Here is a 16,940-nt window from a genome sequence, read left to right as displayed (position 1 = left end):
AAGGCTCTCCCAGAGACCTCCATCTCAACACAAAGACCCAGCTCCACTCAACGACCAGCAAGCTACAGTGCTGAGCACCCTAGGCCAAACAACTAGCAAGACAGGAACACAACCCTACCCATTAGCAGAGAGGCTGCCTAAAATCATAATAAGGTCACAGACACCCCAAAACACACCACTGGATGCAGTCCTGCCCACCAGAAAGACAAGATCCAGCCTCATCCACCAGAACACAGACACTAGTCCACTCCACCAGGAAGGCTACACAACTCACTGAACCAACCTTAGCCACTGGGGGCAGACACCAAAAACAATGGGAACTATGAACCTGCAGCCTGTGAAAAGGAGACCCCAAACACAGTAAGTGAAGCAAAATGAGAAGACAGAGAAACACACAGCAGATGAAGGAGCAAGGTAAAAAGCCACCAGACCAAACAAATGAAGAGGAAATAGACAGTCTACCTGAAAAGGAATTCTGAGTAATGATAGTAAAGATGATCCAAAACCTTGCAAACACAATGGAGAAAATACAAGAAACGTTTAACAAGGACCTAGAAGAACTAAAGAGCAAACAAACAATGATGAACAGCACAATATATGAAATTAAAAATTCTCTAGAAGGAATCAATAACAGAATAACTGATGCAGAAGAATGGATAAGTGACCTGGAGGATAAAATAGTGGAAATAATGACTGCAGAGCAGAATAAAGAAAAAAGAATGAAAAGAACTGAGGACAGTCTCAGAGACCTCTGGGACAACATTAAACACACTAACATTCTAATTATGGAGGTCCCAGAAGAAGAAGAGAAAAAGAAAGGGACTGAGAAAATATTTGAAGAGATTATAGTTGAAAACTTCCCTAATATGGGAAAGGAAATAGTTAATCAAGTCCAGGAAGCACAGAGAGTCCCATACAGGATAAATCCAAGGAGAAACACACCAAGACACATACCAAACTATCAAAAATTAAAGAAAAAAGATTAAAAGCAGCAATGGAAAAACAATAAATAACATACCAGGGAATCCCCATAAGGTTAACAGCTGATCTTTCAGAGAAACTCTGCAAGCCAAAAGGGAGTGGCAGAACATATTTAAAGTGATGAAAGGGAAAAACCTACAGCCAAGATTACTGTACCCAGCAAGGATCTCATTCAGATTTGATGGAGGAATTAAAACCTTTACAGACAAGCAAAAGCTAAGAGAATTCAGCACCACCAAACCAGCTTTACGACAAAGGCTAAAGGAGCTTCTCTAGGCTGGAAACACAAGAGAAGGAAAAGACCTACAATAACAAACCCAAAGACTCATATATATGCTGTCTACAAGAGACTCACTTCAGACTTAGGGACACATACAGATTGAACGTGAGGGGATGGAAAAAGATATTCCATGCAAATTGAAATCAAAAGAAAGCTGGAGTAGCAATTCTCATATCAGACAAAATAGACTTTAAAATAAAGACTATTACAAGAGACAAAGAAGAACACTACATAATGATCAAGGGGTCGATCCAAGAAGATATAACAATAGTAAATATTTATGCACCCAACATAGGAGCACCTCATTACATAAGGCAAATACTAACAGCCATAAAAGAGGAAATCGACAGTAACACAATCATAGTAGGGGACTTTAATCCCCCCACTTTCACCAATGGACACATCATCCAAAATGAATATAAATAAGGAAACACAAACTTTAAATGAAAAATTAAACAAGATGGACTTCATTGATATTTATAGGACATTCCATCCAAAAACAACAGAATACACTTTCTTCTCAACTGCTCATGGAACATTCTCCAGGATAGATCATATCTTGGGTCACAAATCAAGGCTTGGTAAATTTAAGAATACTGAAATCGTATCAAGTATCTTTTCTGGCCACAATGCTATGAGACTAGATATCAATTACAGGAAAAAAATCTATAAAAAATACAAACACATGGAGGCTAAACAATATACTACTAAATAACCAAGAGATCACTAAGGAAATCAAAGAGGAAATCAAAAAATACCTAGAAACAAACGACAATGAAAACACGAGGACCAAAAACCCACGGGATGCAGCAAAAGCAGTTCTAAGAGGGAAGTTTATAGCAATACAATCCTACCTCACGAAAAAGAAACATCTGAAATAAACAACCTAATCTTACACCTAAAGCAACTAGAGAAAGAAGAACAAAACCCCCCAAAGTTAGCTGAATGAAAGAAACCATAAAGATCAGACCAGAAATAAGTGAAAAAGAAATGAAGGAAACAATAGCAAAGATCAATAAAACTGAAAGCTTGTTCTTTGATAAGATAAACAAAATTGATAAACCATTAACCAGGCTCATCAGGAAAACAAGGAAGAAGACTCAAATCAATAGAATTAGAAATAAAAGCGGAGAAGTAACAACTGACACTGCAGAAATACCAAAGATCATGAGAGATTACTACAAGCAACTATATGCCAATAAAATGGACAACCAAGAAGAAATGGACAAATTCTTAGAAAAGCACAACCTTCTGAGACTGAACCAGGAAGAAATAGAATATATAAACAGACCAATCACAAGCACTGAAATTAAGACTGTGATTAAAAATCTTCCAACAAACAAAAGCCCAGGAACAGATGGCTTCACAGGCGAATTCTATCAAACATTCAGAGAAGAACTAACACCTATCCTTCTCAAACTCTTCCAAAATATAGCAGAGGAAAGAACACTTCCAAACTCATTCTATGAGGCCACAATCACCCTGATACCAAAACCAGACAAAGATGTCACAAAGAAAGAAAACTAAATGCTAATATCACTGATGAACATAGATGCAAATATCCTCAACAAAATACTAGCAACACAATCCAACAGCACAGTAAAAGGATCATACACCATGATCAAGTGGAGTTTATCCCAGGAATGCAAGGATTCTTCAATATATGCAAATCAATCAATGGGATAAACCATATTAACAAATTGAAGGAGAAAAACCATATGATCATCTCAACAGATGCAGAAAACGCTTCTGACAAAATTCAACACCCATTTATGATTTAAAAAAAAACCCTCCAGAAAGTAGGCATAGAGGGAACTTACCTCAAAATAATAAAGGCCATATATGACAAACCCATGGCCAACATCATTCTCAATGATGAAAAATTGGAAACATTTCCTCTAAGATCAGGAACAAGACAAGGTTGTCCACTCTCACCACTATTATTCAATATAGTTTTGGAAGTTTTAGCCACAGCAATCAGAGAAGAAAAAGAAATAAAAGGAATCCTAATTGGAAAAGAAGAAGTAAAGCTGTCACTGTTTGCAGATGACATGATACTATACATAGAGAATTCTAAAGATGCTACCAGAAAACTACTGGAGCTAATCAAAGAATTTGGTAAAGTAGCAGGATACAAAATTAATGCACAGAAATCTCTTGCATTCCTATACACTAACGATGAAAAATGTGAAAGAGAAATTAATGAAACACTGCCATTTACCATTGCAACAAAAAGAATAAAATACCTATAAATAAACCTACCTAAGGAGACAAAAGACCTGTATGCAGAAAACTATAAGACACTGATGAAAGAAATTAAAGATTATACAAATAGATGGAGAGATATACCATGTTGTTAGATTGGAAGAATCAACATTGTGAAAATGACTATATTACCCAAAGCAATCTACAGATACAGAGCCATCCCTATCAAACTACCAATAGCATTTTTCACAGAACTAGAACAAAAAATTGCACAATTTGTAAGGACACAAAAGACACCGAATAGCCAAAGCAATCCTGAGAAAGAAAAATGGAGCTGGAGGAATCAGGCTTCCTGACTTCAGACTATACTACAAAGCTACAGTAATCAAGACAGTATGGTACTGGCACATAAACAGAAATATAGATCAATGGAACAGGATAGGAAGCTCAGAGATAAACCCACACACATATGGTCACCTTATCTTTGATAAAGGAGGCAAGAATATAAAATGGAGAAAAGACAGCCTCTTCAATAAGTGGTGCTGGAAAAACTGGACAGCTACGTGTAAAAGAAAGAAATTAGAACACTCCCTAACACCATACACAAAAATAAACCCAAAATGGATTAAAGACCTAACTGTAAGGCCAGACACTATAAAACTCTTAGAGGAAAACATAGGCAGAACACTTTATGACATAAATCACAGCAAGATCCTTTTTGACCCACCTCCTAGAGAAATGGAAATAAAAACAAAAATAAACAAATGGGGCCTACGTCGACAGACGAATGGATAAAGAAGATGTGATACATATATACAATGGAATATTACTCAGCCATAAAAAAGGAACGAAATTGGGTCATTTGTAGAGACGAGGATGGATCTAGAGACTGTCGTATGAAGTGAAGTAAGTCAGAAAGAGAAAAACAAATATCAGATATTAACGCGTATATGTGGAACCTATAAAAAAGGTACAGATGAACCAGTATGCAGGACAGAAACTGAGACAGAAATGTAGAGAACAAATGTATGGACACTAAATGGGGAAAGCAGCAGGGGGTGGTGGTGGTGGTGTGATGAATTGGGAGATTGGGATTGACATGTATACACTGATGTGTATAAAATGGATGACAGGATAGGAACCTGCTGTACAAATAAATAAATAAAATTAAATTCAAAAGCAAAACAAAACAAAAAAAAAACAAATGGGGCCTCATGAAACTTAAAAGCTTTTGCACAGCAAAGGAAAACATAAACAAGATGAAAAGACAGCCCTCAGAATGGGAGAAAATGTTTGCAAATGAAGCACTGACAAAGGATTAATCTCCAAAATTTACAAAGAGCTCATGCAGTTCAATATCAAAAAAACGAACAACCCAATCCAAAAATGGGCAGAAGACCTAAACAGACATTTCTCCAAAGAAGATATACAGATTGCCAACAAACACATGAAAGAATGCTCAACATCATTAATCATTAGAGAAATGCAAATCAAAACTACAATGAGGTATCATCTCACACCAGTCAGAATGGCCATCATCAAAAAACCTACAAACCATAAATGCTGGAGAGGGTGTGGAGAAAAGGGAACTTTCTTGCACTGTTGGTGGGAATGTAAATTGATACAGCCACTATGGAGAACAGTATGGAGGTTCCTTAAGAAACTAAAAATAGAACTACCATACGATCCAGCAATCCCACTACCGGGCATATACCGTAAGAAAACCATAATTCAAAAAGAGTCATGGACCACAATGTTCACTGCAGCTCTATTTACAACAGCCAGGACATGGAAGCAACCTAGATGTCCACTGACAGATGAATGGATAAAGAAGATGTGGCACATATATACAATGGAATATTACTCAGCCATAAAAAGAAACAAAATTGAGTTATTTGTAGTGAAGTGGATGGACCTGGAGTCTGTCAGACAGAGTGAAGTATGTCAGAAAGAGAAAAACAAATACAGTATGCTAACACATACATATGGAATCTAGGGGGAAAAAATGCTTCTGTAGAACCTAGGGGCAGGAGAGGAATAAAGATGCAGACATAGAGAATGGACGTGAGGACACAGGGAGGGGGAAGGGTAAGGTGGGACAAAGTGAGAGAGTGGCATGGACATATATACTACCAAGTGTAAAGTAGATAGCTAGTGGGAAGCAGCCACATAGCATAGGGAGATCAGCTCGGTGCTTTGTGACCACCTAGAGGGGTGGGATAGTGAGGGTAGGAGGGAGACACAAGAGGGAGGAGATATGGGGATATATGTATATGTATAGCTGATTCACTTTGTTATAAAGCAGAAACTACCACACCATTGTAAAGCAATTATACTACAATAAGGATGTTAAAAAAAAAAAAGAAAAAGCAAAAGCAAAAGAAAGAACTACAAACAAGATCTTATCCAGGAGATATCATCAGGAAAGCCTATACTCTTCTGCTTTCCTTTTACTCAATTTATGATTTAAAAATCAACTAAGGTATGGCATACCTATACCATGGAAACCAAAAACCATAAAAACATAGGACCCACATCTTTGCCCTCTAATGAGAGTAAATACACCCACAAGCCCTTTTCAATCTCCACAATTAATTTTGTCTTTAACACTACCATTTCAGATAATCCTTTCTCTTGTATTTAATTATAAGTAGAGTAACAATCTCTTTGCCATTTATTTACTACAAACATACGCAATTTCCCCACAAAATATGCACTGTTTTGTGAATTAATAAACTTGTGGATTCACTTGTGAATCTCCATTTATTACACTATCTCCATTGGAAAAAATATTTCAAGTTCAAATGACAAAAGTCCTAAACTAGTGCCACACAATCCATTTTTCTTTGAAGATTTCCAAGTAAACTCAGCGGGTTCCATCTTTAGGTATCAAATGACATTTTAGCACCAAAAACACACAGCTACAAACTGAGACTGGCCAGAAATCTCAATGTTAACCTGGGCTGGTGGCTGAAGGGCACGTACCTAAGGTTATGAGTGTTCTAGAAACAAGCCTCTACTTTACAGAGCTGAGCATGACCAGTACCCACTGACCAAATCTGGAATGAAACACACACACACACAACACACGAACAAATCCACAAGGACTAACTCAACCATGTTCTTTGGATCTCAGATGACCACGAACCTGAGGCAAAGGATGAACCAGTGAACCACTAGAATCTCAGTAAATGCTAAATTTAAGAGAACAAAAAGTTAGTATCAAAATACATCCCATGGATCTCAAATAAACCATGTTTAATGTGAAGGATTATCTATTTAAAGTTAGTCCTGTAGAAAACAGAGCCAAGTTTGCACTATTAGTAATTTTTTTGTTGTTATACTGAGGTCAAGCCCCAGATATGAATTTCGTTCTCATGCACCAAGTTTTAAAATCTCTGAACACCAGAAGAAATACATGTTCGTTTAATTGATGATTACAAAATAAAGTAAGTCACACATGATGATTTTGGTATAGGAAACCTCAGCCAGCCAATAAATGAGTCATTCTAAACAGCCTAGTTTTCTGAATGGGTAATAGCTTCACATGCCAAAAGAGCTCTGGAGGTTAATTACCTTGAGTGTTAATATTTCCAACGTTTATGGCATATTTCCCTCTCTTCTCAAAGAGTGTATTTAAAAATTTATCTTTTTTGGTATTTCACTCTCATTAATGGTAAACAGCAATTATGGATTTATGTTATTACAAAGTAATGTCCGCAAGTCCGATTGAGGGTTCCTACCTTAATATTCCCAAACCTTCAGGGCTTCTGTTCCCAACTCTCGTATCTAAAGTTATAATTTTTCTGTTACTTTCCTAGTTGTCAAGCTGTCAGGGGTCACTCTTCACCATTGGTTACAGCAACTCCTCACCCCATTCTAAATGTGCTACCCCATATATTCTATGGATCATTTTTCAAATAAAATAAAGTTAGGATTGTTATCTAAAATAAGAGTAAGTTCTGAAAGAGCATCTGAAGCATTCTCCCAGACTTTACGCCATCTATTCCAATGCTGAGTAGGCATTTTTGCCCCTTGCCTGGTTCTTGGCTAGGTTCCAGATACGTAAGAGAGCTGTGCTCCAGACAGGCATTCTACGACAAATCTTGATGTTCCTTGTGACCCCTTAATGCAGAAGTAAACCAAACCATCACATGACCTCACTAATAAACTTCTGTCCTGGCCACATAACAAAAAGTGCAAAGTTTCCCAGGAAGCAAAATATCCAGGTTGAAAGATTAATCCAGAAACTGGAAAATGGTCCCTATCTTACGTAATGGTTATGGTTTCACATATCTACAGCATTTAGCATCATGAATAGGTAGGCAGCTTACACAAATAAGTACGGTTAAAAAAGATTTTTTGAGGGGAAAAATAACCAAATTATGAACTCATAGAAGTTCAATTTTTTTATTGGTTTATTAAAGTAAAAGACTTTTAAGCTAAGCAACTTCTTTTTAATTCCATACATCTAATGGCTTCACTTACTAAACGGATGGCTGCTATGTTGGGAAAAGTCTTCTCCTTTACTCAAAGGGAAAAAACGTTCCTCTAACATTTGAGTAACCTAAGGATTAATTATCATTGTTTTAAACAGCCCCTACAAGCAATGAGGTCAAGCATTCAACATAAATCACTGTACTTAAATTCTGTGCATTCTATAAAACGCAAAAGTTTATATAACCTTGCTTGTCAAACCTGAAAAAGCAAAATCAAGCAGGTGATCCAGGCTACCCTGTCACATTAAGGATGGAAGTACGGAAGTAGGGCTTCCCTGGTGGCGCAGTGGTTGAGAGTCCACCTGCCGATGCAGGGGACACGGGTTCGTGCCCTGGTCCAGGAAGATCCCACATGTCGCAGAGCGGCTGGGCCCGTGAGCCATGGCCGCTGAGCCTGCGCGTCCGGAGCCTGTGCTCAGCAATGCGAGAGGCCACAATGGTGAGAAGCCCGCGTACCGCAAAAAAAAAAAAAAAAAAGAATGGAAAAAAAGAGGGACTTCCTGATGGTCCAGGAGTTAAGACTCCAAGCTCCCAGTGCAGGGCGCCGGGGTTCGATCCCTGGTCAGGGAACTAGATCCCGCATGCCACAACTAAATAAGATCCGGCACACGGCAACTAAGATCCCCCGTGAAGCAACTAAGACCGGCGCAGCCAAATAAATAAATAAATATTTTTTTTAAAAAAAAGAATGGAAGTAAAGAGAGCAGGTCATCAGTTATCCTAGTTACGTTTCCACACCCTTATGAAGGAGACTGGCCCTTCAGCTATTTATAAACACAGAACTGAAAGGGAAGGGGGTCCTGCCACTGCCACCCTTGTGAGTAACCAACAGGGTGGGCTGTTCGGCTCAGGCTGAATCCCAGTGGGACCTGTGGGATCTCCCTCAGGATGGCCCACCACACTAGGCAGCACCGGATCCTCTGGGTGCAGTCCTGTCTGGTCAGGAAAAGGGCTGTGAGGATTTCCAGCAGTCACTGCCAGCCTATGATTCTATATATGGAAACATCCCATCCTAGTGTTTCCAGCACCACGGGCACCACACCAGGGAGGAGGAGGGAGGAGCAGGCCAGCCCTCCTCTTGCTGTGCTGCCGGCACACTCACTTTCGTGTCTCCCAGGCCCTGCTGCCCTGGACTGGACCCTGTCATCAAATGGCAGCCCAGCCCTCTGCTGAGTCTTGCAGGCTGGCGGCTCTAACATGGAACAGCTGGAAGAGGACCCTGCATTCTTTTCTCTGTGTAAACACTGGGGGCTCTGTTCACCCTCCTGCTGCAGCATGAACTAAAGAATTTTCCCCATGCAACATTACCACAAACAAACCTTTCCCCATCCCCCATCCTCACCTCCCACCCCCAGGCCCGGATATAATTTCAGTCTGTCACCACCCATGCTAGCAAACAGCAAACTGCTGAACCTTTCAGTACATTCACTTTCTATGCTAGTCGAGGTGTCTGTAAATACACTAGCAGGGTAATAGGAAACAATTCTGTTATGCTCAGTAAAGTTTCCTGACAAAAGCATTAATGACCCTGATTCATGCCTGCTCCCTATGAGACCCTTTCTACAAGATGTATATCAATATAAATAATGTCGTGATAGTTAAGTATAACCACATAGTATACGAACTGCAAATATTTTAATAGTCTATAGCATCACCTACAAATTATTCTGAAGACAGAGCTCTAAAATTGGAATATCCGTGGGGAAAAATGAATAACAAAATTGGATTTTCATATATTCCTCATACAGCCTCATCAAAGCTTGTCTTCTGAAGGGCAGTCCCAGGCTTCTTCATGTGTTGCTGAAATCCAAAGAGCCACGTTGCCCAAAAGAAGAAAGGGGGGGGGGAAGAGCCCAGAAAATCCAGACTCTACGTGACCTGACTTACTTATTTCCCAGGAAACTGCATGAGAGAAAAATCAATCATTCATGCTACCGTAGCTACCACATGGAATGGACTGAGGGAGTTGACAGTGGGCAAAAAAACGAAGCGGCCAGCGGAGGTTAGTGGGTGGCAGGGCCTGGGGCGGGGGCCGGTGGCGGGAGACGCCACGGACCCGGGGGCCTCGAGGTTCTGTCGCCACGGACCAGCGGTCGGGGGGCGGGGCCAAGCCCGAGGCTGGGAAGGCGGGGGCGTGGACAGGACAGCGGGACGGCGGCTGCCGCGCACTTACCGGGACTGTTGGCCTCGCCTTCGAGGACGTGCAGCTCGGTGCAGTCGGCCAGCGAGTGCTCCAGGCAGAGCTGGAGGAAGCGGGCCTGGGTCTGGCTCACGCGCTTGAGCAGCGACAACAGTGCAACAGTCTGCTCGCACTCGTTCCAGCCCTTAAACCAGCCCGCCAGCACCCCGACCTGGTCGCGAAACATCATGGTTAGGGGGCGGCCCTCGGTCTACAAAGCCCCCTCCGAGCCCCAGCCCGCCCCGCCCGCCCCAAAGTTTGGCGGAGCCGCAGCCCAGCGGCCGCCGGAGACGCGTTCCCGTTCCAAGGTGGCTCTGGTGCCCGGACGCTGCAGGTACTGCCTCGGCTCCTGCCTCTCTCGTCTGGTTTCAGTTACGTTTTGGTGGTTCTGGCTGATTTCCTCAGAGATGATGACAGACAGTAGCACGGAAATGTTTGTTGTTTTTTTTTTTAAATAACGATTAAAAAAAAATTTTTCCCCACAAGGCACACAAACTGAAGAATGCTCTCTTCCCCCCTCCCCCGCCTTCTTCTCGCAGCTTCGGGATGGTGATTTCCGGCGTCCCGGGGTCTCTCCCCCGCTGGGCGGCAGCTCGGACCCTTCACACCCGCATTCCCGAGTGGCGATCACCACTGGAAGGAGAGAAAAGGCTGCAGTGAGACCTCGGCCGGCGAGGGAGCGCGCGCGGGAAACGAGTGCATTAGAGGGGGTGGAGGGGGGCGCCCCGCGGGGGGTTTGGTCCCCCAAATTCCGGCCGCCCCCTCCGCGCCCGGATGCTGGAGAGGAGCTATTCCCGTTCTGGGAAAGGCAAGAAGCTTCCTTCCCAGGTGCGTGAGGAGACCGCCCGGCTTCCTGTTGCTGCCGCTGCGAACGGCTAGTGCTCCCCACACACCCCACCCGGGGTGGCCTCGGGGACTGTGCCTGCAAACGCCAGCACCAGCAACAGATCTTTCTCGCGCAGAAAACTTGCAATGCGGCTGCGGAGGGGCGCGGGGGTGGGGGTGGGGGCTAATGCAAAGCAGAGGCGGAGGCTGCAGCAGCCCGAGTTCCTTCCTCCTCCTCCTCCTCCTCCTCCTCCTCTCCCGCCTCCTCCTCCGCCACCTCCTCCTCCCGGAGAAGCAGCCGAACGGCTGCAGCTCCATCTACAGCAACAGCCAGCATCTCCACCGCCAGGCGCCCCTCTGGATTTAGGCCGTGAGCAGCCGCGGCAACAGCTCGAGACAAAAATAAACTCTCCCCACCCAAAGCTCAGCGTCCAGCGGGCGGAGGCGCAGCCGGAGCCCCGGCTACCCCACGCCGCGCCGCTCCAGCCCACCCGGGAGGTCTCCGAGGGCCTGCTTCGTCCTGAGCGATCAGATGTGTGCGTGCGTGTGCGTCTGTGTGTATGCGAGTGTGTACGCGTGTGTGTGCTGTAGGCATCCTGCCCCCGCTGCCGCCGCCTACGGGCGGGTCTGTCCGGCCCACCGCCTTGCCTGCGCGTCCCAGGCCGAAGGCAGCACGGCTACGGGCGAACGCCGAGCGCGGAGACAGCCGAGCCTACAGCACTGCCTCCCCCGGCGGGCAGGGCGGCTCCGCGGGAACTGCGGCTCCGCGCCGCCCGCACACGCCCCCGAAGGACCGCAAAGAAGAAAAGTTCGGTTTCGGGGGCTCCCCCAGTCCTAACCCTGTTCGGGTGGCAGCCAGCGGACGGCGAAGAGAGCCCAGCGACTCAGCCAGCCCTCGAGGGGCGGCTCGCTCCCAGCACCCCGTTTCCCGGCTCCCAGAACTTCGCGGTTCCCAGAACTTCTCCCCTCCGGGAAGGGGACCCAGTTACCCACTGGGGCAAAAGAGAGAAAGGGTGCTCACCTGGGAGCGGCTCATCCTGGCTGCTCGCGGCCCCAAGCACGGGTCCGGGACCGCAGCGGCTCTCAGCGAGGTTGGGGACGCCCGGAGCGCGGGCTGCGGGCCATGCCGTCGGGGCGGGCGGCGCTGAGAGAGTGCGGCGCTGCGGGTCCGGGCTGCCGCCGCCGCCGCTCCTGTCGCCTCCAGTGTCGGCTCGCGGAGGACTGAGCCGCCCGAGCCGGAGCTCCCCACATGCTACTGATTAACATACACCATTACATCATGGGCTTGGCAGGGAGCGCCCGAGAGGGGGGGAGAGGAACCCGGGCGGCGGCGGCAGCGGCGGCAAGCGGGGGGAGTCGGGGGAGGATCCCCGGGCCCGGCCTGAGGCCGGGGTGTGGGGGGGGGCGGATTCCTAAGTGGGGACCAGAAAAGGGGAGGGGAGTGGAGAGGGAGGAGCCGGATGGCGCAAAGGGGTCGGGTTGGAGGAACGGCCTGGCGGAGGGAAGAAGTTTGGGGAAGGGGAGGGTCCAAGTGAATGCCTGCCTTCTGCTGCTTGCGTGTTCCGGAGGGGCCGGGGCGCTCGAGACGCCGGCGTGCGGGCCGGAGGGGACCCAGAGGACGCTTGAGCGGGGACGGTGCTGCCACCGGCTGCTCGTCCTTGGGAATGTGGTTCGCCAACTCGGGTGACCACGCGGCCCAACTGTGGCCCGGGGGTGACAGAGACCTGGGGTCAAGGGCGCTGCAGGCGTGGACGGGTTCCGGGGGTCAAGGACGCGAAGGGCGGAGGAGGCCGAGGGGCGGTACGCAGTGCTGGAAGAGCCTGGACGCCGGACGGCCCGGGTCCGAGGAGCGCGAGAAGTTCCCGGGTTGCTCACCCCTCGCCCGGGTGGGACCTTGGATGCCCTTTGCTTCTGTGGGCGGCTTCGCGGCTAGCCCCACACCCCTCTCCGGCCTTGCTCCCCCCTGGGGAAGCCGCCTGACTTCTGGGGCCAGCCGGGGAGTTACACCTGGCGCGCGGGCTGCGGCTGCGGCTCCGGCTGCGGGCCTGGAGCGGAGAGGAGCGCCGCCCCAGGCGGCTGGGAGGCGGGCGAGGCCACCTGTCAGCTCGTCTGAGTCGCCGGGCTGGGCAGCCTTTATCTGGCCCTGCAGAGTGCACGAGGCCGAGGCCGGGCAGGGAGCTTCAGAGGTCCTCGCCGCGCACAAGAGGATGGGGGTAGAGGTGCAGCGCCGAGGCCATGCAGTTCAGGGAGGGCTGGGAAAGTGCCCTCGGGTAGTCTCGAAAGTACAGGATTGGTTTAAAATACCCTAAAACCTAACAATCGCTGTGCCTTCCAATAGTAATCGAATATTCACAGGAGGACTTGATGACCAAATCCAGGCTGTCTGTGTTTTCAGTGAAAACAGTGAGCCCTGGAACATTTCTCCAGCAACTTGAGGCTTTCTTTATAAGAGTACTTCTGATAAATTAGTGAAGCCTGTGCTTCAAGTCCTGCCTCCCCTACTCTGGCTAATACAGGATTTCTGAAGATAAAGTATCTGAGATATTATTCCACTGATTTACCACTTCCTTCTTTAACTCCAGCGTATGTTCCTGGATTTTCAATCATTTCTTCCTTCCGTCCTAAGTTACTGCACCGCTTAGTTCCTGTGAAACATGTGACAGCACCTAACCATCTGTTGGGGTATTGAAGGGTCTTGTGGAGCTGCAAAAATATAGGTGTTACCATTAAAATAGACGGTGTGTGGATAATTTTCTTAAGCTCATCATTAACCAGCCAGGAAAGGTATCTGCATAATTTAATGAATATTTTGCCCTAAAAACAATTCTAGAGTCAGTGTTTTGATTTTGTTTTGTTTTATTATTACAGAGGCAAGAAATCTTGAAATATTTTCTCCAAAACATTATTATCATTAGCTAGTACTTAGTAATAACTTCTATCAAGAAATGGGGAGAAGGTTTAGAGCATGGTCTATCTCAATATATACCTTGCTATCAACTGCAGCCAAAGCAGAAGTTCCCCACCTGGGGATTCTAGAAGCCTCCAAGAGTGATTTTTTAAAAGAAAGTGGGGAAAAAATCAGTTTCATTAACTTATTTATTGTCACCTGCAGTTTACTAAGCGAATAGTAAAACTAAGAAACAAAAACAACAAAACCTTGAGGCAAATTGAATTCTGCTTAAGCTGAAGAAAGAAAATACTACCACCTACTGGATAAGTGTACTTCTTACAGCAGCCTGTGACCTAAGAAAAGATCTTGATTTAGCTAATTTTTGAGCTATTTTTTAAAAAATACAAAGAGGAGCATGACTCATGAGTTGCCAGCCTGCCTTGCTTTTGTGGGTTCACAATACTTGTGATTTCCCTCACCTCTGGGCCTTTTCCCTGACTGGAAAGGGAGTGGAGATAAAACCCAGTGATGCTGCTTCACTATTCCTCACAGAGTGAAGTCAGGACTGAAGGAACGAAAGTAATACTATCAACTAAATATATCTTTTTGTCTAAATATGGACTTTCCTATTCGAACCTTTACCCAGTTTTTATGGATAATTAAGAAGTGGCTTTGGGAGTGACATGTACACACTGCTATACTTTAAATGGATAACCAATAAATTTTTTTGTAAAAAAAAGTGGCTAACAAGTACTAAATATCCACATGACTTGGAGTTTTAAAGCAAATTCTAACTTCCAAAGAACAGTTGATTAGGCAGTAATCTGGGAGGAATGGGATTTAGGTGAGCTAGAAACATGGCTGGCAGGCAGGGAAACCATTTCTTGGTTAATGGAGGCAAGCCCAGGTGCTTCTCCGTACTCTGTACACAGGAAAGGTGCAAAACCACTGATGAGCATGGAGGCAAGAGTAGGCTACTCAGGCCAAGATGTAGAGAAGGAATTGACTATGAAAAGATTATACTTCGGGTCTTCCCTGGTGGCGCAGTGGTTAAGAATCCGCCTGCCAATGCAGGGCACACGGGTTCGAGCCCTGGTCCGGGAAGATACTATATGCTGCGGAGCAACTAAGCCCGTGCACCCCACAACTACTGAGCCTGCGCCCCAGAGCCCACGAGCCACAACTACTAAAGCCTGCGCGCCTAGAGCCCGTGCTCTGCAACAAGAGAAGCCACCGCAATGAGAAGCCTGCGCACTGCAACGAAGAGTAGCCCCCGCTCACCGCGACTAGAGAAAGCCCACGTGCAGCAATGGAGACCCAACGCAGCTATTAATTAATTAATTATTTTTAAAACAGAAAAGATTAGACTTGGGTGACTGAACAGAAGTGCCCAGGAGTGAGGAAATTTGAAGACTGATTGAAAGTGAGCCAAACTGGCATCTGCATCAGATAGAACTCTATCTGTGTAATATTTGCCACTGGGATCTAGTGTGCTTCCTGAAGAGCAGGCACAGCTACAGTAAAGTAGTTTCTGTGTTAAGAATCTCATTTAAAAATAATTGTAATGCCTGCCCTCATAAGGTCTGAAAATAACTGGCACATTACTTGGCACATAGGAGGTACCTGATAAGTATTAGTTTTCCTTCTTTGTAGGTACAAATTAGAGTATGTTAATTTGCCTACTTTACATCTTGGGTCTGCCTCACATAGAAGCATGCTTTTTCATTCTTCAAAGACATGCCCTCTCAAAAGCCAGGTAATAAGGCCGAGGACAGGATTGCCAGGGCTTGAATCAGGATTCAAGGGGATGAAGAGAGAGATGTGGAGGAAGAAACTGCAGAACTGGTGACAGATGGAATGTGGGAAGGCTAAATCAGGAGTCAGGTCTGCTAAGATAGCAACAGTGAAAGGCAAGCTGGGTGAGGCCCAGGAGCCATGGCTTAGGGAGACTAAACTTGAGTTCAGATCTCATTAGAAGAAGTTCAGAAATATCTCAGTGTTGGGAGGGGCACACATTCAGATAGGAAGCTGGTGTTCCGTTAGCCCAGGGCAGAGTGCTAATGGCTAGCACCAATTTCCTACACCCCTAGCACGTTTTTATACTGACGGGATCGTGACTGATAACTGGTCCAGGGTAAACCTGGCTGGGCAAGCCTCAGGGAAAGCACTGGGACTCCTGAGGAATCTGCTTTCACTTTTCACTGAAGTTCTTACCACTCTAAGGATAGTTTTCAAATTTTCTTCAGTTCCTCAATTTAGAGAATTTTTCCAGAAAAGAAAGACTTCTTAAGCCCAGTTTTAGGTAGATAGAATGCCACTACCCAAAGGCCATAACAGGTGTGATTAGTTACTCTTCAGGAGTGAAACAAGAATATGAATTGGATGGACATGTTGAATCCATAGGGAAAAGGTCTTTTTTTTTAATTTTGGTAAAATATGTATAACATAAAGTTTACTCTTTTCACCACTCTTAAGTCTAAAATTCAGTTGCATTAAGTACATTCACATTGTTGGTGCAACCATCACTAACTATCCATTTCCAGATCTTTTCCATCTTCCCAAACTGAACTTCTGGGCTTGTTAAACAATAAATCCCCATTCTTCCCTCCCCTCAGTCTCTGCTAACCACTATTCTACGTTTTGTCTCTATGAATGTGTCTGTTCTAGGTACCTCATATAAGTGGACTCATACAGTATTCATTGTCCTTTTGCATCTAGCTTCTTTCACTTAGCATAACGTTTTCAAGGTTCATCCATATTACAGCATGTATCGGAATTTTATTCCTTTTTAAGGCTGATTAATATTACACGAAGAAAACTTTTGAGACAGCTTTCTCTAGCATGGAGTTAGATAAGAAAGGTGAACTCCAGTTTTTAGAACATTTAGTCAGGTACACTGTCTTTTTGACTGATTTCTAAAGAGTATAATCTAAACCAATTAACTGGTACTTAAATAAAGTATAAATTCAAGCAGTTGAACCACAATTTCAAACACAAATGCAGATGGGTTCACACTTTTTAAAAATAAGCAAATGTGTGAAATATTAAATTATAGTTTTTTACAGTAAAACAACTTATAAG

At 45.1% G+C, this 16,940-nt stretch overlaps 1 protein-coding gene across 4 annotated transcripts in view; it reads right to left on the bottom strand.

Moving 5' to 3' along the window:
- Positions 1-12,286, bottom strand: part of SAMD4A (sterile alpha motif domain containing 4A) — a 235,499-nt gene extending 223,213 nt beyond the window's left edge. The window contains exons 1-2 of one of the 4 annotated variants that reach the window (XM_032624896.1): positions 11,991-12,286; positions 10,139-10,777 (exon numbers count right to left, since the gene is read on the bottom strand). In XM_032624896.1, coding sequence (XP_032480787.1) covers positions 10,139-10,334 — 196 coding nt within the window. In that variant the 5' untranslated portion in view covers positions 10,335-10,777; positions 11,991-12,286. The remainder of the gene's footprint in view (positions 1-10,138; positions 10,778-11,990) is intronic. The other 3 variants (XM_032624898.1, XM_032624899.1, XM_032624897.1) reach the window with 3 other exon arrangements.
- Between the last annotated feature and the right edge of the window lie 4,654 nt (positions 12,287-16,940).

This window comes from Phocoena sinus, chromosome 2 (genome assembly GCF_008692025.1).
Source record: "Phocoena sinus isolate mPhoSin1 chromosome 2, mPhoSin1.pri, whole genome shotgun sequence".
NCBI lineage: Eukaryota > Metazoa > Chordata > Mammalia > Artiodactyla > Phocoenidae > Phocoena > Phocoena sinus.
Note: the sequence above shows the minus strand (reverse complement) of the source record. Positions and strands in the feature narration are given on the sequence as shown.